Source organism: Agelaius tricolor, unplaced genomic scaffold (genome assembly GCF_023055355.1).
Source record: "Agelaius tricolor isolate 1412-34295 unplaced genomic scaffold, bAgeTri1.0.p SCAF_6, whole genome shotgun sequence".
Lineage (NCBI taxonomy): Eukaryota > Metazoa > Chordata > Aves > Passeriformes > Icteridae > Agelaius > Agelaius tricolor.
This window is the reverse complement of record NW_027269266.1, coordinates 22,719,531-22,742,340: the sequence shown is the minus strand read 5'-3', so window position 1 is coordinate 22,742,340 and position 22,810 is coordinate 22,719,531. Positions and strand designations below refer to the sequence as shown.

At 39.1% G+C, this 22,810-nt stretch overlaps 1 protein-coding gene across 1 annotated transcript in view; it reads right to left on the bottom strand.

Annotated features, from left to right (window-relative positions):
• Window positions 1–1,020: 1,020 nt before the first annotated feature.
• The window catches only part of COL1A2 (collagen type I alpha 2 chain), a 37,885-nt gene continuing 16,095 nt past the window's right edge, over window positions 1,021–22,810 (bottom strand). Inside the window, exons 17-52 of the mRNA XM_071429017.1 lie at window positions 22,548–22,646; window positions 22,421–22,465; window positions 22,215–22,313; window positions 21,580–21,633; window positions 21,373–21,480; window positions 20,496–20,549; window positions 20,294–20,392; window positions 19,394–19,447; window positions 18,919–19,017; window positions 18,114–18,167; window positions 17,420–17,473; window positions 17,247–17,300; window positions 17,094–17,147; window positions 16,304–16,348; window positions 14,495–14,593; window positions 13,736–13,843; window positions 13,231–13,284; window positions 12,608–12,661; window positions 11,976–12,029; window positions 11,814–11,867; window positions 11,605–11,712; window positions 10,582–10,635; window positions 10,435–10,488; window positions 9,367–9,528; window positions 8,564–8,671; window positions 8,018–8,125; window positions 7,035–7,088; window positions 6,822–6,929; window positions 6,573–6,626; window positions 6,134–6,241; window positions 5,416–5,469; window positions 5,177–5,284; window positions 4,534–4,780; window positions 3,925–4,118; window positions 2,028–2,270; window positions 1,021–1,440 (exon numbers count right to left, since the gene is read on the bottom strand). Of these exons, the coding sequence (XP_071285118.1) occupies window positions 1,294–1,440; window positions 2,028–2,270; window positions 3,925–4,118; window positions 4,534–4,780; window positions 5,177–5,284; window positions 5,416–5,469; window positions 6,134–6,241; window positions 6,573–6,626; window positions 6,822–6,929; window positions 7,035–7,088; window positions 8,018–8,125; window positions 8,564–8,671; window positions 9,367–9,528; window positions 10,435–10,488; window positions 10,582–10,635; window positions 11,605–11,712; window positions 11,814–11,867; window positions 11,976–12,029; window positions 12,608–12,661; window positions 13,231–13,284; window positions 13,736–13,843; window positions 14,495–14,593; window positions 16,304–16,348; window positions 17,094–17,147; window positions 17,247–17,300; window positions 17,420–17,473; window positions 18,114–18,167; window positions 18,919–19,017; window positions 19,394–19,447; window positions 20,294–20,392; window positions 20,496–20,549; window positions 21,373–21,480; window positions 21,580–21,633; window positions 22,215–22,313; window positions 22,421–22,465; window positions 22,548–22,646 (3,306 nt within the window). The 3' untranslated portion in view covers window positions 1,021–1,293. The remainder of the gene's footprint in view (window positions 1,441–2,027; window positions 2,271–3,924; window positions 4,119–4,533; window positions 4,781–5,176; window positions 5,285–5,415; window positions 5,470–6,133; window positions 6,242–6,572; window positions 6,627–6,821; window positions 6,930–7,034; window positions 7,089–8,017; window positions 8,126–8,563; window positions 8,672–9,366; window positions 9,529–10,434; window positions 10,489–10,581; window positions 10,636–11,604; window positions 11,713–11,813; window positions 11,868–11,975; window positions 12,030–12,607; window positions 12,662–13,230; window positions 13,285–13,735; window positions 13,844–14,494; window positions 14,594–16,303; window positions 16,349–17,093; window positions 17,148–17,246; window positions 17,301–17,419; window positions 17,474–18,113; window positions 18,168–18,918; window positions 19,018–19,393; window positions 19,448–20,293; window positions 20,393–20,495; window positions 20,550–21,372; window positions 21,481–21,579; window positions 21,634–22,214; window positions 22,314–22,420; window positions 22,466–22,547; window positions 22,647–22,810) is intronic.

The window sequence follows — 22,810 nt, the reverse complement described above, 5'->3', positions numbered from 1 at the left end:
AGCATATGGTTCTATGTCTCATACACAACTGAACAAACTGTAAGGGCCTAACACTGACCTTCCTGACAAAACAACTCAATTTGAAATTCTTGGCAAGATGTCTGCACATCCTTTCTAAAGTGCACAGGCACGGTTCTGCTGGTTACAGCCCAGCATCAGCCAGCGCAGCTCTATCAACAGCCAGGAGCTTTCTGTCTGCAAGTGAAAGAGAGAAGCTTCATTTTCCTTCCACCTTTAAGTGAGATGATGATCCTTCTGCACCCATTAATCCTACTTAGTAGTTGGAAAAAAGGATGGAATTATTTCTGCTCCTGAACTTCTCATACTATAAGGCACAGAGTTACTGAGTTTCTTGAGAACTTCTTAAAAGTTAGTGTTGAAATCAAGAGTCAAGTAGAAAATCACACCCTTAAGAGAGCTGTAGGCAACCTTTTGAGGATTTAACAAAATCTTTTATAGCAATGTGCTAAAATCTTGGTCTGAGAACCTCCAATGCATCTAAGCAAGTAATTCATTAAATAGTTTCTTTTGGAACACTGGACATGCTTTATTTAATTTTTTTCACAATTTATTTAAACATCTCACATATACAAAATACATTTTCTTTCTTTTTTTGAGAAATGATGACTTTTTTTTTTTTTACCCATAGTAGAAGATTGAAATGAAATTTGAAAGTGGGGACACCTGATTTTGGAGGAAGAAGACAAAGAGGAAGAAATACTATCCACATGCTTAAGCTGTGGGTGAGACAGGACCTTCTAAGTTTTAAGACAGACTTCAAAGAAACAGAGAAGCAATACTTTAAATGCTACTAGCACCATCAAAGTTCAAGTATTGGAAAGATACTCTGTAATTATGCAATTAGCACCACTGTATTTTGAGTGGAATTGAAAGTACCTCAGATCATATGGAGAAGTTCCTACAAAAGATGTGGATCACGATTTAGTGTATGAGGTAGTTTAAACCTTTGGAAGTCATGGATTTAAACTTCCTCTGTGGAAGATATTCAAAGGCCACAAATGGTGCAAACTTTCATGACTTTTTATTTTGTTTTTTTTTCTTTACAAAGGTTGACATTTCCCAAAACAAGGTGTTAAATCTTGAAAGACTTCCAAGTCCATTTGGGGCTGTATTAAATTTCATTGCACAATGCTCCAATCAATTCTTCTCCTTCTCTTTCGCCCAGAGTTTAAGCAAGTAGATGAACAGAAGAAATGGAAGGAGTCAGCTTTCATTATAAAAGAAATGACAAGAGAATAATTTGGGAGAGGCTTTAAGTTAATTTTAGTTCATTCATTTAAAACAGACTGGGCCAATGTCCAAACCGAATTCTTGGTCAGCGCCGCCAATATCCAAAGGTGCAATGTCAAGGATGGGCAAGCGGGATGGCTTATTTGTTCTGTATTCAATGATTGTTTTGCCCCATTCGTTGTTCTTTCTCTGTAAGAGAAGATTCATTGCAGTTGTTATTGCATTGTTCACAGTATTAAGAATTGTTTCACCTGAATGGATAATTCCCGAAGTAATTTAATATTAATTCTGCTTGTATTGTTTGCAAATTAGATACCCACAGCCAGCTATTTTTAGATTTCCAATACAGAGAAAATATTTACTTGAATCTTCTGTAGTCCGATGTGATGCTGTATGCAAGCTAACATATTATTCAAAATGGTGTTAGATCCTAAGAGAACTCTGCCTGATTGTTTCAGGACTTAAAGATCCTCCCCCTTCTATAGCATGTACATTGTTTTCTTATCAATCTGCTGTTTACACAGAATTTGGATCTGGTCCCTCTGGAAACTCTTTTTTTGACCACATGTACAGTACAAGGTAGGATTTTTTTTTGCTACCTCTTCCTTCCCACTTGTTAAGGATCTGCCATGGTTGGGTTTGTAGACTATGTATCTTCACCAGGCAAAATTTTGCTGGTTTGACCAATAATCTAATTCTGAATTAAAGCACAACTATCCCTAATCACATGCTTAGGCCTGGGCAGTCACCATGCCCATGGTTTCTGTGTTACTTACAGAGCAGCCATCCTCAAGAACACTGAAAGTGAATCTGCTGTTGCCTTCAGCTCGTAGCTCAACGTCGTTGGATCCCTGCAGCACAACAGCCTTCTTAAGGTTGCCAGTTTCTGCATCCATGTAGGCAATGCTGTTCTTGCAGTGGTAGGTGATGTTCTGGGAGGCATGGTTGGCCAGCAGGCGCATGAAGGCGAGTTGGGTGGCCATATCCTTGGAGGTCACTCCTTCACTATTGTATTCAAACTGAAAAACAGAGAAGAACCCAGTCACTTGTATTGTGGGGGAAAGGAGGATGCTCGTAATGAAAATGTGTGATAGCTGCTCTAGTGTCCTGATTTTAGCTAGGGTAGAGTTAATTTCTTCTCAGTTGCTGATGCAGTGCTGTGTTCTGGATTTGGAATGAGAATGGTATTGAAAACTCACTGATGTTTCAGATTTTTGCTAAGTCAAGGATACTTATCTTTTTTTTGTGTCTCATGCTCTGCCAGCGAGGAAGTGTGCAAAAGAAACTCACAGGGAGCATAGCTGGGACAAGTGACCTGGGCTGACCAAAGGGATATTCAACACCATAAAAAATAATGCTCAGTATATAAACTGGGATGAAGTAACCCAAAAAGGCAGCCAGTCTGGGTTCAGGAAGCAGGGCAGTCTGGCACCAGTCAGCAGGTGTTTAGCAATGACATTTTGCATCACCTATTGTTTTCCTTTTTATTATCATTATTATTTACCATTGTTACTATATTTTATTTCCAAATATTAAACTGTTTTTATCTAAAGATGCCAGTTTTACTTTGATTCTCCTCCCCCTTCTACTAGGGTGTATTGGGGGGAAGAGAGAGGGAGTTGAGCAAGTGGCAATGGTACCTAATTCCTATCTGAGCTTAAACCATGACAGCTAGGAGCTTTAAAAAAAACCAAACTAATCACAAGTCTGCAATCACTTTTCTGTTGCCACTCCAGAGCTAAAGAGCACAAAATAAAAGTAGTAGGAGCTAGACTGACAACCAGACACGAATGGATGTAGTTGATCTGTAGAGTTCTGTTCCAAGGTATGATGTTAACAGTTTATATGGATTCAGAGACAAGATCAGGTAAGTTCAAGGAAGACAATCTACTGTTCCCACAGCTACCCACAAACAATGTCTGTCTCAATAAAACTGTGAAACCTTTTTGATAGAGTTTTGAAACTTTTTTTAATACACTAGTGTCTGTGGATAGTACCAATGTTTTTTTCACTCTTCTATTCTTTCTACAGCATCTACTTTTAGCCACTCTAAGAAACAGGACCCTAGACTGTTCTCATCCAATGTGATTAAATCTCATCTTAGACACTTCACCACAATATAACTCCATTTCATTTAAGAATTAGGTAATTAAATCTCCTTAGCTGTACAAAAGTGATGTATTTGCAATTTGCTGGGAAAGTGTCTAACATGCAAGTAGTAGCTCTTGTTTTCACTTACACCAAAAATTCTGAATGTTATGATGGCATGCACTCTGAATCTGTGATGTGTAATATAGATATCTTTCCAGGAATAGTGTTGTACAAAAAATATAGATTAAAAAGATTGATGTTTTTCTTAATTGTTCAGACATTTTCTGGACTGTCTTTATATGTACTATATTACAGTTCAGGCTTCCCTGAACAATAACCATTAGTCAAGCTGAATTGATCATTTGCAGACATCAAGAAAAGTCAGAACAATACTGAGAAGTACTTTTAAAAAACTGATCTAAATCAGAATCAGAGCTCTATGCCCTTCAGATAAAAGGTAGCTGGCTTTTTCATATTTCTCCCCTAAGAACTTAATTTATCTGCTTGCTTCTGAGAGTCAGTGAATTGAGAACTCTTCAGATAGTGCTCTAGGAAACAATCACCCTGCCATACATCACTTACCTGGCTGCCACCATTGATAGTTTCACCAAACCATATGTGCTGCTTCTTGTCCTTGGGATTCTTGTTGATATACCAGTTCTTAGCAGGAATATTGTCGGGATTGGCATAGATGCAAGTCTCACCAGTGGAAAAATCACAGTATGCTCTAATGGCATCTGCGGTGCAGCCTTGGTTGGGGTCAATCCAGTAGAAGCCTGCCGTTGAGGGAAGAAATGTAAATCATGGTTCACTCAGCATAAACTCTGCATGCAGTTCATATTCACTTGTCTAATATAGGAATTCAGGCCATAAATATCACAGCTAGGGGAAATATTAAGGTGATAAGTGGGATACAGGTATTTTGGATTGTTAATGTATAAGAAACTATTTAAAAGCAAGAGTTAAATATTTTTGTGTTATTTTGGAAAATTATTGCAATAATGTGCAACAATATCTACAAAGAGCTTTTCAGGATGTAACTGTATCTATTTTCAGTGAAGGCAGAAAGAACTTCTTCACTGATCATTTAGTATTTTTGCCATGTGGCCAAGGATACCTTTCACTGAAGAAGGCTAATGCCCTGGAAGTGCTCCCTGAGCCAGAAAGGGCAAACATCTGGCACTAACATACCGCTGCTCCATTCTGGGTGGCTAAGTCTGAGGTCACGGCAGGTGCGAGCTGGGTTCTTCTTGGAGCCTTCTGGGGTCAGCAGGGTCTCAATTTGGTTGTTCAGTGTTTTCAGAGTGGCATCAACTTCATAATCCTTGGGTCTGAGAGAAGGCTGATCAGCCCGGTAGTATTCTGCATCAAAGCCAACTTCATATCCACCACCATTGGGACCAGGGGGGCCAGGGGGACCAGGAGGGCCAGGAGGACCCTGAAGTTTTTCAAAAGCAGAAGACAAAAAGCATTCTGTTAGAGATATGGTGCTTTTAATGAAATGCTTCCACACATGCATACTCCTAGTTAACTCCTGGCACTCTCAGCTCTAATTGGAGGCAGCACACATGGTGGTTGCTATGGGTTGAAGCAATGGAAGATGCACAGTGCAGGACTACCACATCTCCTTTGTGCATTTGCACTCTGGCCATAAGGAGCAAAGAAAACCTTTTAGTTCATGTCTATTAAACATTTTCCTAATTTTAAATATCTTTTTTAAGAAATAAAACCATGTGCATTATTAAACTGCTAGGCTTCTGAAGTGATGTAATTACTAGGCTTATAGTGTAACATAAATGTCTTAAATCAACAACAACAAAAAGTTTATACTCACAGCAGGACCTTGGCTACCATGAGAGCCACGCACACCAGCAGGGCCAATAGGTCCAGGGAGACCATTGCGACCATCTTTACCAGGAGGACCAGAAGGACCAGGTGGACCCTAAAAGGAAATTTGAACAGTTTAAATGACAGTAAAAATGCTACAAATAGGGATTCATATGGATGGGAGCATAGATATATATTGCACAAAGAAAATGAAAATTATTTGAATATATTCTGTAATTCACTTACCCTTGGGCCAGCAGGGCCAATGTTACCAGGAGGACCTTGATCACCATGTTGGCCCTATTGGGAAAGATACACAGTCATCAAAAAATGAGCAGTGGAACATGTTTGTGTTTGCTTGATTCAAGAGGGAAATGTATGTAATGTGTATTTGGGCTCAGAGAATGGGAATCTAGGGCTTATGACATTTATTAGTGGAGTTAGGGTATAAAATGCTTGTTTTGGGAAGAGAGGAGAGAGGCAGTCAAGATATATTTAAGAGGATAACCTACAAAATTCTTTATATTGTTTCTTCTGATATTCAGAGAGGGTTTTAAAAGAAAAGTCAGAATTCCTAAAGTTGATAGCCAAATTTAGAGGGAAGAAAATCCACAAATTACCTCAGCTTTTCTGAGAGAAAAGTTTTACAATTTCTGGCCAAAATAAGAAATAATACTAAAATGAAGGCAGAAGATTTTTTAATTCTTCGTTAGCCAAATTCAATTGAGCTTCAAAGGAACTAATGGTAGTCACAGTCTTATGCCAATACCAGAATCTTCAATTTTGTACAAAAACCATTGAATGTTAAAGAGACTATTTATGACTCTTCATTTGAAAGTTGCTGCAGAGTAGAGTAAGTGGTATTAATATACTGTATTGTGCATATGTAATTCCTTGCTAGGGTGACCTTTTTTTGGTTTTTTTTTGTTCATTATATTCAAAACCCTGAAAATCATTTACTTACAGCAAGACCAGGAAGACCCTGCAATCCATTGTGTCCCTTCAAGCCAGGCAGACCTCTAGGCCCCTTATCACCAGGTAGACCTTTCTCACCACGTGGACCTTGTGGGCCCTAGGAAGGGATATAAGTGTCAAAGGAAAAAATTAGAAGGCTTCAAACAACATCCTCTGTCAAAGCCAGAATTAAGTCTAAATATTTTACATTAAGTCATATCCAAGGTTATATAATGGACATCCCCTTACACCCAGGAAGAGTGCAAATCCTAAAAGCTTCAGGATTGATCCCACAAAAGAGAATGCTAATTAAGATTCTAAGTTCCTAAATATTTTCAGGTCCTTAAGCATTATGTTTGGGCCCCTTGATCAAAATTATGAATCCTTATTGATAAAGCATGTTTCTCTTCTTGCATCAATGTAGTAAGGTATTTAAAAATCAGACTTACAGCAAGACCTCTTGGACCAAAAGCACCAGCAGGACCGACAGCACCAGCAGGACCCTGAAACAAGAATAGAGAATAAATGTCACTGCTGTATATTGTTCTAATGAAGATTCCATGGTCAACACATCTCTGGAGAAAGTGAAGTATTTATCTATGCATAGTAGAGGTGGGTTGTATATATGATAGACAAGTCTTAGTCCTCTTAGACCTTAATATAGAAAGTTAAAGTATAGCATAATCTCATTGACTTACAGGTTCACCACGGTTTCCAGGCTTTCCAGAAGGACCAACTTGGCCATGAGGACCAGGGGCACCCAGAGCACCACTGGGACCAGGATTACCAGGAGCACCACGCTCGCCCTGGGAACAAAGGAATGCAACAGGACACACACTGTTATTACTGACGTACATATATTGGAATATTTCTTCCATGACAATGAAATAAAAGAAGAAGAAACAAGTTACCTTGAAGCCAGGAGCACCATCACGGCCTGGAGGACCATCATTACCAGGATTACCCTATTAAAATACCATGAAAAAAATTACTAAATTCCATCACCTTTCATCTCACACAGAGCTCTGTCTCAGTCTAATTGCTTACAGTGAGACTAAGAAGATACTGAGATAGGATAGTATAAATCTTAAAGAGAAAAAACCTCTTCCTTATACATGTCATTCTCAAATGCCTTAAATGTTCTCAGAAAACTAAAATGATCTTCAAATATTTTAGGTTCAGTAAAGGATAAAATTCCTGGGCTTTGCAACATTTCTCTAAATGAAAAGGCTAAGACAATAGTGGTCTTCACTAGCTTGCATTCTTTTAAAACTGAGACTTTCTTTTTAGATGAAAAATGCCAGTGGAGGGAAAAGGACCTAAACAATAGCCACAACCAAATCACTTTGCTGTGGTACTTCACAAGGTTAAATGGTTTCCTTTGTGAATATTAATTTCACTTCAGCACTTAGGCTGTGTCCAAAAAAACCCATTTTCATTCAGAAAATTCTAACGAAACAAAGTTTGGGATTTTTAAATTGCTATTCTCTGTTCTCCTTGAAATTCTGCAAAGTCTCTGCAAGATTTTTATTTATAATGTATTAACTATATTTCAGGTTATCAAATAAGCTTCCCTGATAAGGCTGCAGTTTTTATACTTTCATGAAAGATATGTATGTTCCCCATTCCATCTTTCTTGGTATTGAAGTAAAAAGTGAAAATATTCTGAGAGTGACTTCAGGACGTACTTCAGACACAACTTTTGCTTTAAAAATTCTGTCACCTAGTTGGGCATAGGAATCCATGTCTATAAAGATCCTGATATAATTTTCTCTAAAGACATTGTACAAGTTTGCTAGCAGAACAGCCTCCAGTTCCATCCACTTTTTCTGAGTATTTGTATTTGGAACGGAATAAAGAAAAATAAACCTGAAGAGGATAAAAGACAGCTTACATCACGTCCAGCTTCACCAGGAGCACCATTTGGACCAGGAGAACCCACAGGACCAGAGGGACCACGGGCACCAGGAGGACCAGAAACACCCAGGGGACCAGGTTCACCCTAATACAGGAACAGTTGTAACAAAATGTGACATTATAATACAACACAAACCAGTCTTACAGAACTTTTAGACTATGTCTAAGAGCAACATTTTTCTGCAGTGAGTTTGGGAAGGAAAAAAGAATCAGGACACAAGAAACATACCTATCTATGTAAAATGTTATCTTCATTCTAAATGTTATTACTAGAAACCTCTTAACATTTCTAACATTCAGAAATTTGTTCACTTGCAGATAATTCTGTTTTGTCTGCAATAAGCCATAATTTCTTCCACTGATCTAGGTCTGGTAGGTCCATATCCTCTGTTTCCAACAGCAAAGGAAACAGCATAATCTGCATTTGCCTGACTTCCCATAAGACAGGACCTCAAGTGTGTGTGGATTTTAAATTTTTTTTACATGTTATCTGTTTAAAGCAGTTAACTAATCATATACTCACTGTTGCTCCAGAGATGCCTGGAAGACCACGTTCTCCCCGAGAGCCAGGCAGACCAAGGATACCAGGAGCACCAAGAATACCCTGAGGACCTGGGGTACCAGGAGGACCCTATGACATGAAGAGAATAATATTTATATTAATAGACAAAAATAAATGTAACATACAGATCAGAAAATGATACTGAAAATTGCATTCTTGGTTATAATTTTTGCAGATCACAGAAGAAATTTCTATAATGTTTTGTGGAGTAAATGGTGGTATTTCACATGAGTGATTAATTCAATAAGACAGAAATGTATGACTTTTAAAAAAGACAGTAATTCTGGATGTGAAATCTTAAAGATACTCAAAAGTAATTTATTTATTTGCATGGGCAGGCAACTTTAACCTTTGATCCTCACAAATCAGAGTTTATGGTGCAGCTATGAATTGAGATTATTCTAAATGGATGTTCATAGGTTCTTTTTTTCTATCCATGAGGATCAATTTCAGAGCAGAAGATGTACTTCCTTTTCTCAGACTAAATATCTATTTCTTCTGTAGTTAGAGAAAGATACAACTCATCACAAGAGAAAAAGAGAAAGAAAACACTGACCCAGGGATCAGGCTCACTTTTTATGGCATATTTGTCAAGCGTGCCTATGAACAATTTCTTGTGTCTCAATGGAACTTCTACTTAAAGGCTTTGCTAAATTTGTGGAGAAAGTAGAAAAGCCCTTCACAAGCACCAAAAGTATCTCAGAAGCCATAACATTCACATGAAGAGAAACATTTTTAATGAGATGTGATACTCAGTAACTTACAGCAGCACCAGCCTCTCCAGATGGACCTTTCTCACCAGCAAAACCGGGTGGGCCAGCAATACCTTGCTCACCAGTGCGGCCAACTGGTCCAACATCACCACGCAGACCTCGAGGACCATCTTTGCCAGCTGGGCCAGGAGGACCAGGGGGACCAGTGATGCCCTAGGATTGAGTATGAATATGATACCATTACAATATAGACCTGGGGATAAAATTTCATTTTAAGCCCAAGTGAAAAAAATAGTCTCTTGCAATAAACAGGTCATCAGCTGCTCCAAAGCAGAAACTTCTATTGCTTGGTTAACAGTGGAGAGCTGGAAGCAGTAGAATTATTTGACTTTTTTTGTTTTGTTTTTTTTTTTTTAAACTCTGGGCAGGTGAAAGTGGCAAAAATTTGGTGGGAAAACATAGATCTGTCTCTTTTTACACTAATTACAATGAGAAAAAAAACCAAAACAGTATCTCCCAATTCAAGAGGATGATTTGCTTTGGATAACGGGATTTAAAATTTATTTAAATCTAGAGTATCTAAGAAAAGAAGTGCCTTTTGGTAAAGGTTGGAAACACCTTTGAAAAGAAAAGACTACAAATTTCAATCTGGAATGAGAATTTCTTGCTGAAAAATAAAAAAGATTCACATTCCAAAACAGAGTAAGTTTGCTCTGCTCAAGAATGACACTACAACTGCAGGTACTTTAGAAAATGTAGACATACAATAAGCTTTACATTCTTCTGTAGATTGAACATGACCTTCTTATTCCACTCCATCATGACTAAGTGCATAGCCATTGATTTGAACAAAAGAAAACAAACACTGATTTTTGGAAATGGTTGGGTACTTCAAGAGGCATAGGGTTGCTTGATGGCTTATAAAAACTCACAAATTAAATGCATAGGTTGTACTCTGGGAATTTGAACAATTAGATTTTTTTCTCATCCAGTTCTATATGGATCTGAGGTCACTCCAGTGCAATTATGATTCACATCAATGTAACAAAAGCTAGGATTATCCCTAAGCAAAGCAGCTTCTGACTTATCTCCCCTTACATTTCTTCATTAGTTACTTACAGCAGGGCCAGGAGGACCAACTCTTCCAGCAGCACCAGGGAAACCAGTCATGCCCTAAAAACAAATTTGAAAATGAAGATTTGGTTTAAAGGAAACAATAACTTCATGAAAAGCAACAATGTCAGTTCTAAAAGCCTGAAGACTTACAGGAGGACCAGCATCACCACGAGGGCCGGCAGGACCAGCAGCACCAGCGGGACCCTAAGTAGGAAGGATTAAAAAGAGAGATGGATCAAGCAAAGACAATTAATGCTCCCTGCTTAGAATAAGGGCTCAGTCTCACTATTGTGAAAGCTAAAGGTGATTTTTACACCAGCAGGAGGACTGGGCCCAAAACCATGCTGCCTATCCTGACAACAGGGTATTAAATTCTCACACACATTTTAAATTGGTATCATAAGGCCCGAGAAAAGTTGCATAAGGCATTTATGATTTAGATTAATTTCCTTTCAAATGTTACATGCATCTAAACAAATCTGGAAGTCAAAATGTGACAGCAGGGCAAATCCATCAAAATCCTCTGTTTGCACTGTGTGAGTGATACAGTCACTTAGTCCAAGACCCTGGTATTGGTATTAAAATCATACAATAAGTAACCCAAGCCACACTATCCTGCAATACTTTGTGGTATTTGAAGTATGTGGGTCTGACTTTCTGCATCATTTCAACCAGCTCCCCAGTAAAATGCATGTGAGGCAGTATACAACTTTGGGCTATAAAGGTGCCAGCACATAAAAAGCCTGTGTGCAAATGGGTGCACAGACAAATTTGCACACATGCTTCTGGATGACTGAGTCTGAAAATCAGACTGTGACAGCTCATCCCATCTTTGAGAGAAAAGTGTCAACATCCTCAGCTCAGAACTTACCCACAATCACCCCCTGAATGGTCCAAGATAGAGTGATTTTGCTGATCTTCAGAGCAAGTTGAAAATTAGTTATTACTTTCTCTTCATTTCAGTTCCAGACTCACGATCTGAGCCCACATAAATAGATTGATAAAATTTACATAACGTGTGAAAATCAGCAGGATAACTTTTCTCACAGCCTAGCTTGAAGTTTTTGTTTCTTTCTTTCATTACCTTTTCAGAATTCAAGGCTTTCAGGCTAATGTATTGCTTGCATGGCCCAGTTGAGAACGATGCATTTCACAAAGACACAATTCACTTACTGGTGGTCCAGAAGCACCGATTGGGCCAATGGCACCAGTTGGTCCAGTTTCACCCTTAGGTCCTTTGGGCCCACGCTCGCCTTTAGCACCAGGCTGACCAGCTGCACCCTGTGGGCAGAAAAACAGACAAAATGAGGAACTGAAAACCTTGCAGAGGAAATAGAGGAAGGTTATGGTATCAATATGAGGAAAGTGCAACCAAAACTTACAGGGGGTCCAGCAAATCCACTGGGACCTACAGGACCAGGCTCACCACGTTCACCCTAGGGAGAGGACAAAGAAGAGACGACTGGTTAGAATGATCTTTAAAAGAGCAGTTTTCTGAACATCATGTCTTTGACACAGGAATAATTATAGAAATTACAACTTACAGGGATACCACGGGCACCAGCAGGGCCAGCAGGACCAGCAGGACCTCCTTCTCCCTAAAAGATAGACAAAACACTTTGACACTGGGAAATGGCCTAACTGCAGCCAGAACAGGAATACTCCTGTGGTATGGATACATATAGTGAGTTTCCTTGGATCTCCAGTACAGAGGATGTTACTGAAAATGCTTCTGGTTTTGATCCACCCTATATTATTAATATCTAATGATTCTCAGACAGCATGAAGTACCATTCTGAGCTAATGTGTGGTTATTTATCATTGTATCAAAATCTCCTCTCACAGTGTGAGTAGGATTGTGGAGTTTAATGTCAGCTGGGAAAAATTCAGCCCAAGGCTGAATCAGAATCCTCTCCAGATATAACTCACTGCTATGTAGATGTGCATCCCCTTCCCTGCCCTTTTAGAAAAATGTTTGGGGTCCTATTGCAAGCTTCATTGAATAGTCCCAAAAGCTTCCTGAATCATTGAATAGTCCCTTGCTTCCTGAATCTGAAAAACTTAAACTGGTGCAAACTAGAAAGATGGAATTGGTTTTTGTGGAACTCATCTTAATATTAAATGTGTGAGTAAACTGTAGCAACAAGGCATTTTTTCATTCTAAGAGTAGACTTACCCGATCACCAGCACCACCAGCAGGGCCAGGAGCACCAATAGCACCAGGCAGACCCTAAAAGCCAAGAGACAGGATATTGATTCAAGCAAAATGTAAGTAGGACCAACTACTTTAAATAGACTTTCTCCTTCCCCCTGAAGAAAGGTGTGTAACTAACTTTCTTTCAGATGTTCTCAATATAAAGGATACATGATTTTATAAAACAAAACCTGTTCTGTTATTTTCCTTCCCAAAGTATGAATCCTCAGAAAGACACCTGAAACCTCAGATTAAGGATCGTTTTGTGTAACTTTGCAGGCTGCCTTTAAAATTAGCTGCCTGGGCTGAGCCCACAAAATTAAAGATCACTGTTACTTTGAACAGCTGTGCAATGTCTGTGAAATACTCTGCTCATGTAATTTCTCTGCTTGTATGCATGAGAAGTGATCACTTTTCTCTCTCTCTGCTCCTAAATTCAATCACACTTGGACAAGAGGCAACAAAATTATATTTGTTTGTATCAAAAATGAGCAGATAGAAGCAGTAATGCAATACAGAGGGAAATGCAAATTCTGAGCATTCTTCTGTTATTTAATTTCTGAGGTGTAGCAAGGTAAAGTCAAGTAGAACTAGAAGACACTTACACGAGCACCATCTCTTCCTGTTGCACCCGTATCACCTCTCAGACCTGGGGCACCCTGGAACACACAGGGGCAAAAATTGTATTGGTAGTGAACACAACAGTTTGTATGAAAGAAGTCTTGAGCTGTTTGCTGAGTATCTGTGCATTACTTAAATATCATACAGAAACCTCATGCTAGGTTTTCTGGAGAAATGAGCAATGATTATTTTGTTCTTATTGCTGAAACCAGATCAGCAGTCTGTTCTCTCTCTTTTTTTTCTTAATACAGGCTAGTGTTCTTCAATTATCTGCATGTCAATACATAGTGTTTTTTAAAAAGTTTTAGGATAGCACCTTGGAAAAGACAGTCAGTCTATTAGACCAACAAAACCTCTACTTGCTGACTGTTGAGTAATACAGTTTCAGAGCAAATAAAAAGTCACATTGGGGTAACCTGCAGGTTTTTCCAAGTTAATGAAATTTAGGCATCTCAAACCATGCAATAACAAGCCAGTTGTCCATCTTACCTTTTCACCCTTGCCTCCTGGAACACCAGCAACACCTCTCTCTCCTGGGATTCCACCAGGGCCAGCAGGACCAGGAGCACCAGCAGCACCAACATTGCCAGGCTCACCCTAGCAGCAACAGCATATCATGTAAGTGAGGGTCAAGTCACAATGTGGAACAAAATCATCATTACTATTCTGCCCACCATTCTACTTGGTTGTAAAGTAGAGTAGTAACATTTTTGTCTTGAGCTATTGTGCATGTTTTACTTTTCCAGCTATTGAAGATGCTAGCAGTGAACACTTTCTGATTCTGTGGACTCCTGAGGTTTTAGGTCCATTTTCCAAACTTAATTTCTGTAGAAAGACTAACCATGGAAATCTGGAAAACTAAGACCCAGATTCACTTAGCATCAAGCCAACATCATCATTTGCTAGATGATCATGTATTATTGCCCTAATATTTGGGGGACAATATTTTTAACTAGAGACAAGAGCTTCCTGTGTACAAGTAGGTGTGGGTATAAACAGAAGTCAGCATGAATTTTGGTCAGAATCTCAGAATAACATAATAAAAACAGAATAACATAATAATAGCATCCCCAGCTGACAACCTGTACTCAAACTGACTTCCCCCTCCATCGTCCATATTACTAAACATAAACCCATTTAATATTAGTGTGGACTAGCTGGGATGGAACTTCACCACTTGGAGAGAGGTTTTGGACTGCATTCATCAGGAATTCAACAGTAAGGCAATGGCAGCTGGAAAAGTCATACCTTGTTACCATCAGGGCCTGGTGGGCCAGAGGGACCACGGCTGCCAATGGGACCAGCAGGACCAACAGCGCCGCTCTCGCCAGGAGGACCACGCTCACCCTAAGGAGACAGTCTGATCTGAGGGCTTCCTTGAATTGTTCTCTAGCTGAAAGCACTGGCTGGGAGCAATGACAGCGTGGCACATTTTTATCTGAACAAACCTTTAATTAGAATTGTGCAGCTATTAAATAAATTGGTCATAAGAACTGGCTCTAGCTTTTGACACAAAAGTATTAAAATGAAGCATTGAATTCTTGCATCATGACAACAGCTGACAACAAAAGTATCAATATTTCTTGAACATGGATTTTGGCTACTGTGCTTGTTGTGTTAACAGACATCCTACTAGCAAATGGAGATTCTGTTTTAGGAGAAATAATGGATTCTAGTGAAATTAAAGGAATAGTAATTGGCAAACAATTATTTTTACAGTGGCAAGTGCCTGGTGACAGGAGAATAATAAAGGTAACACCTAAAGCCTACTAATGTGACCTGTACATTATAACAGGTATAAGGATAAATTCTAAATCATAGATCTGGAGACACAGAAGTAGCCAGAAACTCAATTTAAATGCACAATAGATCTATCACAGATAGAAACACTAGTTTTACTAAAGATATCTCAAATTATCTCAGTGTGATCAAGCTGGACATCAGTGAATAATCTGATAAGGTATTATGGAGTTTTTAGTTATGCTGGAGAATTTGGAATTTGTATAAGAACTATAAGGTGGTCAAAGAACTGACTTAAGGCGAGTTAGCTCACCAGTAGAAAGCACCAATGATGCAACAGATTAATTTATATTGTAGAGATGTTCCTAAATTAATTTTTTCATACATTTTGTTAATTACAGAGAAGTAGAAAAAGAAGAAATATGTAGATAACACATAGGTGAAAGCATCTGTCAACAGGAAGAAGGATTGGCAGACTACACTGGAAGAAGTGAATAACCTGCTAGATGGCTGTCACAGCAAAGAGATAAAGTTCAAGAGTGCAAGTATCAGGCCATTTATTTAGGCACCAAAACTGCAAATTCTGCTGTAAGTGGAGGTTTCATTGGTGAAAATGACTGAAAGGGAAAGGTAATAGCCAACAATATGACACACACATGTAAAAGGAAAATGTGATCTGGAACAAGCAGTGGGGTACTTTTAGGAAGTGTTAGTTTTGTATATAAAGCATCAGTAAGGCCTAATTTGGAATACTGGATGAAATACACTGAGGGCTCGATATGAGATGCTTAGGGCAAGCTAGAGCAGAGGAAAATATCTGCTACTGCTATGACAAAGGGAACTTGGCTTGGATGAAATGGAAAAATTAGTTTAGAGCACATGTGGTTTTTGATACAGACTCAGGGCACTAAAACAGGGAGAAAAAGTGCTGTTTAAACTGATTGGAGTAACTTTTAAGAGTGAATGGGAATATTTGTCACTGGATACATTTAATCTGCAAGTCAGAGGAAAAGAAGAAGCAACAGAAGTAGGTTAAATATCAATCTCTTTAGAGGCAGATTTGGAAAGCACATACTTAATTGAGCCCTTTATAAACTACTCCTTGCTCTATATAAATGGGATCCTTCTGCCATGCAGGAAGGCATCCACACAAAGCTCTTTGAGGATGTTAATTGACAGTTCAGAATTAAAGGGAAGTGGGAGGCAATACCTTCTAATGACTATTCTGGTTTCTGAATTCAGAAATGTACATAGTTACTATTATTACTGATCACATTAATAAGACAGTCTGTACCAGATTTCAAATGAGTTACTCACTCTTGGGCCAGCAGGACCAGGGACACCAAATTCACCATGAAGACCCTAGAAGAGAGTAGATATAGAGGTAAAGTTTATTTTACTTGCTTACATTGTACTTTGTTTCTTAGCAACAAATGGAAATTCTCAAATTGCAGCAGCATATTGGAAAGTTTCAATCTATTACATACATGGAAATAAGCCCTTTTCCTCCAGCTGCACAGTATCTCAAGATAATATTTTTTCATCTGAAGAGTTAGTTATTAAATTCCAAGCTCTTCTTTAGGTATATGCAATGTAAACTATTTTACAGGGACACATATATAACTATAAATGTTAAAGGTGATTATGACACAAAGGATGCACAATTTGCAGGGTACATCTCATACTAACTGTGCAGCAGCTAGAGCATGAATTAGAACTGAACCACCTCAGCTGGATGCCATTGTACATTCCCTGAAATCAGCTGAAGTGCAAAAACATAAATGGAGTAGTGCAGGTTAGACTGAACCTTGAAGATTTTGAAAAAAATGTGAAGTAAAATATTTTTCATGTACTGTCTCTTCTGGGGTAAGAAGAATAGTTTATTGCTACTTAAGGCCCAAAAAGCAAAGGGCTATCTTTGCTCTGTTTCACACAAAACATTTAAAAAGTTCCAATGAGGGAACTAAAAGGGACTACTAAAGTTACCCTGATTGCTTTGTTTTGGCAAACAGATCCAACAGGCTCTTGCTCCAGCACGTGTGTTGTTGCAAGCCCAGCCCTCATGCAATGCCTGCCCCATGCATGGAATGCTGTGTCTGTCACTCACCCTCTCGCCTGGTTTACCAGCCTCTCCAGCAGGACCCGAGGGACCTGGCAGACCCTGAGTGTAAAGAAAGAAGAATACAAATACAGTTAAGGCAGAAGCTCTTCATGCTTTGAGAACCATGGATAAGATTGAACAGAGCACACAGTTACTTGCCTGGAAGCCAGGAGGGCCAGCAGGACCTGTTTCACCCTTTCCACCTTGGTTGCCCTAGGTGGAATGAAAAATGAGTGATTAACTTGAAAAACAGGGAAATGGATTTTAAAATGGGAAGTCCCATTAATGAAAAGTAAATCACAAATTGGATTTGTGTGGAGGCTGTTACTTACAGTGACTCCAGGAGGACCTTGAGCACCGTTGTTTCCCTCTGGACCAGGAGCACCCTGTATATGTTCAGGTAGAAAGCTATTATCAAAGTTTGAATTTGATATGAGTAATATCTCTAAATTATTATGTGCTGAAAACAAACATCTCTGACTGTGTATTTTGAACTTAACCATTTACTTGCAAGAACTTCACAGCCAGAGGTACTAAAGACACTTAAAATTTTAAATTCTCATCATTTTAGTTATTGTAGCACATTCATACTTAAGAAAACTTCTTTTGGAATTACAGGATATAGAAATCTTGCTGATAGCATTTTTCCCAGACAAGATTGTTTTGGGTCCCTTAAATGAAGAATTACTAAGTTTCAACTATGAGTAAAAAGTTGGAAATTTACAGGATGAATTAGAAACCATACACTGTGCTATAAGATTTAAGGACAGGGAGTGCTATTTTTCTTCTTCATAGGATAATACCCCATAATTAATTACCCCACTAATACCCAAGAAGGGGAGTTTTCATTTATCCATTAAGTAATAGCCCCCACTGACATGAGGCAAAAAATAATGCATTCCTAAGGGCTTTTCTAATTTCAGTATCTAGTCATACTTGCATAAGCCAATGCTATCTTATTACAGAGGTTTGGAAAATCTACTTTTTTTCTCTCTGGAAGGTGATAAAGAAAATATAACCACGTACCCGTGGGCCAGCAAGACCAACATTGCCTTTTTCACCAGGTTTGCCAGGTTCACCCTGAAGTTGAAAGAAAAAGATAGAAAAGTTAACCAACACTTCATATTAGATTCAGTTTAAACTATTAATCAGACACTTACACTCTCACTGCCAGAGATTTACTGTAATATTTCTTTAACCCCAATTAAAAGACACACAAGCTCCATCTGTCTTTTTGGATCACTTAGATTAGCTCAAAAATATATGTCTTTTCAAAACTTGATGCCTTTGTGTTTTGAGATTGTAATTCATGGCAGTCCATGTAGTATCCTATGCAATACGCTATACATTTGCCTGTGTGTGTATGTACAGCAACACCCAGTCCAGGACATGATTGTTATCTGTGGCCTCTGTGGGACATGTAAAGAACTCCACTGAAGTCACTGGTAGCTGGTCTTCTAAATTCAGTGAGCTTTGGATAGTGTTCCATAAATAACAGTACTCTGGAACTGGTTTAATGGCCAAACTTGACAGAACTTTTATAGAAGTGAATATACAGAAATTATAAAATGGACATGATGAAATAATAAAATAGACATATATTGTTCTAATCACTTCAATTTCAAAATATCCCTAAGCTAATTAAACTTATTTTTCATTTCTTTAACAATATTTTAGATAAATTAAAAATAATTTGAAACAGAACTTGAATGTAAGAGGATGCCATCTGATGAGGAGGATACAGGGAGATGTGTTAATGATAGAGTTGGGACCCTACAAATTAGTCTAGAAATACTTTCATAGTAATAGAAAGTTTCTGTCCTGTACTTACAGTGGGACCTTTTGGTCCAGGGAATCCAATGTTGCCAGGCTCACCTCTATTACCAGCCGGACCAATTGGCCCAACTCTACCATCTGCTCCAGGGAAACCCTAGAAAAAGAAATCATACTATTAAATGGCTGAGGTAATTTAATTAGAGTTCAGCTTTAGGAGAAATATGTACTGACAGGAAGCAAATGTCATTTAACTTTTCACCATTGTTACATCGCATGCTCATGCATCCCTCCCTTTTCCTCCTTTTTGCAGAACTCTGTATTTCTTCTTGCCCTTCCAGGACACAGGCCTAATCTGAGACCCACAGAAATGAATGGAAATCTTCACACTGATCTTCTGAGTAATACAATAGAAAATCTTGCTGGTTTTACACAGTTGTGTTAGAGCTCAGCGCTGAGATGTCTGCTTTATACTATTGTACTTCATTCTTTCCCATGCAACGGTGTAACAGAATAAAAAGCAAGGTACTTACAACAGGACCTTCCTTGCCAGCAGGGCCTGGGCTTCCAGGCTGACCTGGGAGACCCTGAGAAAGGAAAAGTTTCATGATTTTAGAAGGAAACCTACTCACTCAACACATAGCCACCATCTTTTCTACACGCATGCATGCACACACACAGAGGTGCCAAGATATCAATGTACACTGTTTAAACAGGACTGTAGGTGCTATCACATTTTCACCTGAAGCACACTGACTGTTAATTTGGTGGTGTGTGCTCCCATGCCAGTTGAATATCAGTACCTGTTTTACTCAGAGGAACTGATTTAGGCTCTGCTTTGGAGGATAGTGTGTTTCAATGTTTGCAGACGCCTAATACTCATATGTGCTTTGTAAACTTTCCCTTCACAGGGTAGGGTAGGAAGAGAAAGAATAAGGAGTATAAATGTAATGAGATGATCATAATCTGGCTGTAGCCCACACCACTAAAATTAAATATCTGTTTTCAGTGAAATAATTTAAAAAATAAAAAAGAGATAATTGAGATTAGCCATTTCACATAATTTTAGTAAGGTCTGCCTTCCTTTGAGTTCATTAAAGAGAACACACATCTTAATTGTGATCATAATGATCACATTCTGCAAATAATCACAAGTGGAAACCCCTTACACAAGTCAATGCAGTATCCAGTACATGAAAACTGCTCCATCCGAAGGTCATCAAATGCTATGTTAGCAAAACTAACTAATTTCAATAAATATTTTGATGCTTCTTAATCATTCCTAATAGGGTTTTTTGAGTGGTGGAAGTGCCCTAACTGTGGTCAACACATGCTGAATTTTTGCAGTAGGATTTCTGAATAGTTTTATCCATTAATTGTAAGCAATTTTCTTCCTATGTAGTTCAAACTTAATCCACAGAGTTCGAACTTACTCTTGGACCCATAAGACCAGGCTCACCAGGACGGCCAGCATCACCATTAGGACCCTTAGCACCAACAGGACCACTAGCACCACGGTTACCAGCAGGTCCCTACCAAAGAAAAGAAATAAAATTACACAGAGGTAGCAAAAAAGCATTGCAGATCTGTATTTAAAAGGTGGTTCAAAAATAGTGACCCAGACAAAACTCTTACCATGACACCAGCTCTGCCATCAGCTCCAGGGAGCCCACGAGATCCAGGTACACCCTGCAAGTCAGCACAAAATAAATTAAGAAAGGGAAAGAAATAAATCTGTTCCTGTGATTTCAGATTACTAGATTTCAGCCTTCCAAGCAGGTCTGCTGAATTTGAGGTAAGTGCAGCTTTAAGCACACACACCTCAGTGTAAATAGGTATGGTGAAAGAAATCCCTCTCGCTTCTGTAGATTTCTTTAAATTCTAATCTGTATAATTTTCAGTCTTCGTTTTAACTTATAGTGGCTCTAGCCAGCAGCTAGGATCCCACAACCTGCCCCACAAAGTTCCACATTCCCTGTAGAGAGTTACTGACTCCGAATTATTTATCTCTGAAAAAAAAAATCAGGGGAAGAGCTGCCATTTTTCTTATTATTTTCCTGTGAATTCTCTTCCTTCACAAAGCTACATGCTTCCTGAGGTTCCTGAGGTGGAGTGGCTTCCTCACCCCGTGAAAAGTTTACTAGGGATCCTTGAAGACACTGAATTGAAAGCTTTTGCCCCCCAGTACGTGTGAGCCCATTACCAGTTTTAAGCAGTTAAATCCTACCACAAACTTTTAAGAATAATCAAAAGATAATTCACTAAATATTACACAGTGGATAAATCAAAGCCATCTCTAAATACTTCAGGGATAAGAGAGTAAACAAGCATTAATGCAAAGCAAAAATGGGTTTGGTTCCAACTAATCAAAAGGTTCAGAATTGAAAATTATCGCTGCTTAGCAACATTAATGTCAATTTAATTACTCATTATTTAATTTGCCTGTGGGACTCTAGATTGATTTCCACTTTCCTTTTTGCTTCTAAGTCTGGAACATGAAAAGAAAACCTACTCTCAGACCAGCAGGGCCTGGGGGACCAGCAGAGCCAGGTTCACCAGGGCTGCCTCTCTTGCCTTCCTCACCACTGGGGCCAGGAGGGCCAGCAGGTCCAGCAGCACCCTATTTTGAACAAACAGGGAAAAAGAAGATATCAGACACCATGTTGCAGATATTATTAGGCTTTTGATTGAAAAAGCCTTCACATTTTGCCATACTTACAGGCTCACCCTTCATACCACTTTCTCCCTTGGCACCAGCGGGGCCTGGTTCACCCTAGAGTCCAAAACAAAAAGAGATGACAGAATTAGGCATCATTCCAAAAATCTCTCTTCTACCTGGAGAGCTTACTCATGAATCAAAAAATTCTTTTATCACCTAATGGCATGCCTCCTTCTATTATGAAAATGGCCAATGAGCATGACTGTATTTTTGACTTAAAAGGCACAAAACCAAACATATTAAAGGTGCTTAGAAATGACATTATTGAACAATGACACATTTAGGGCTGGTTCCTCTACTGAGGATACCCACCGAGGGCCTAGTTGGGAGATTGCTGCCACATCTCTCTCAGTGCTATCAACATGGACAGAGCTTCACAGTCACACAATATTCTGCATTGGAAGGGACCCATAAGGATCACTGAGTCCAACTACTCCTTGCACTCATAGGGAGTGCAAAGTGAACTTTTTCAGTCTCAGCATCTAAAGCAAGTAATGAGACACAGAAATTAACTACAATGTTAATTATAGTGCAGCAAGAAAAGATGTCTGCACTATAACAAAAATGTATCCAGAGATCTTTTACAACTGTGGACACCGTGTCTGGTTTTCAAATACATGGAGGAGGTCACTTACAACAAGTCCTCTAGCACCACTAGGACCAGCAGGGCCAGGAGGACCAAGAATACCACGGGGACCAGGCAGACCAGGAGCACCAGCAACACCAGGAAGACCCTGTCCAACAGAGGGGAAAAAAGTATTGTGAACCCATTGTCTATTCTGCTGCATTAACTGAATTGGGGTCTTTTAGAGAAAACATGCATGAGTGTAGTTGTACTTACAGCTGCACCCTTAGCCCCTGGAAGACCATTAGCACCAGGGTTGCCCTGTTAAGAAAGGTAACAATACTGGTTAATTCAGAATCAAAAGTGCACACATCTCACAGATAGAGCCTGGCAAGTTACTCACTGGAGGGCCAACAGGACCACTAGAACCAGGAAGTCCAATCTCTCCTCTTGGGCCAGCAGGACCAGTAGGACCAACATTACCAGCAGGTCCGATTTCACCCTGTTGGAGAGAAGGACAGAACCCTCTATGAGTGTACACAGTCTTATGGCAATAGTGAAGCAATCCCCTATCAGCCTGGCATGAAGATAATCATACTTGTGTATTCCCACTTCAGAGACCAGGAAACGGAGCAGCTGAGAGTTTTTACTGGATTTTAAAGGCAC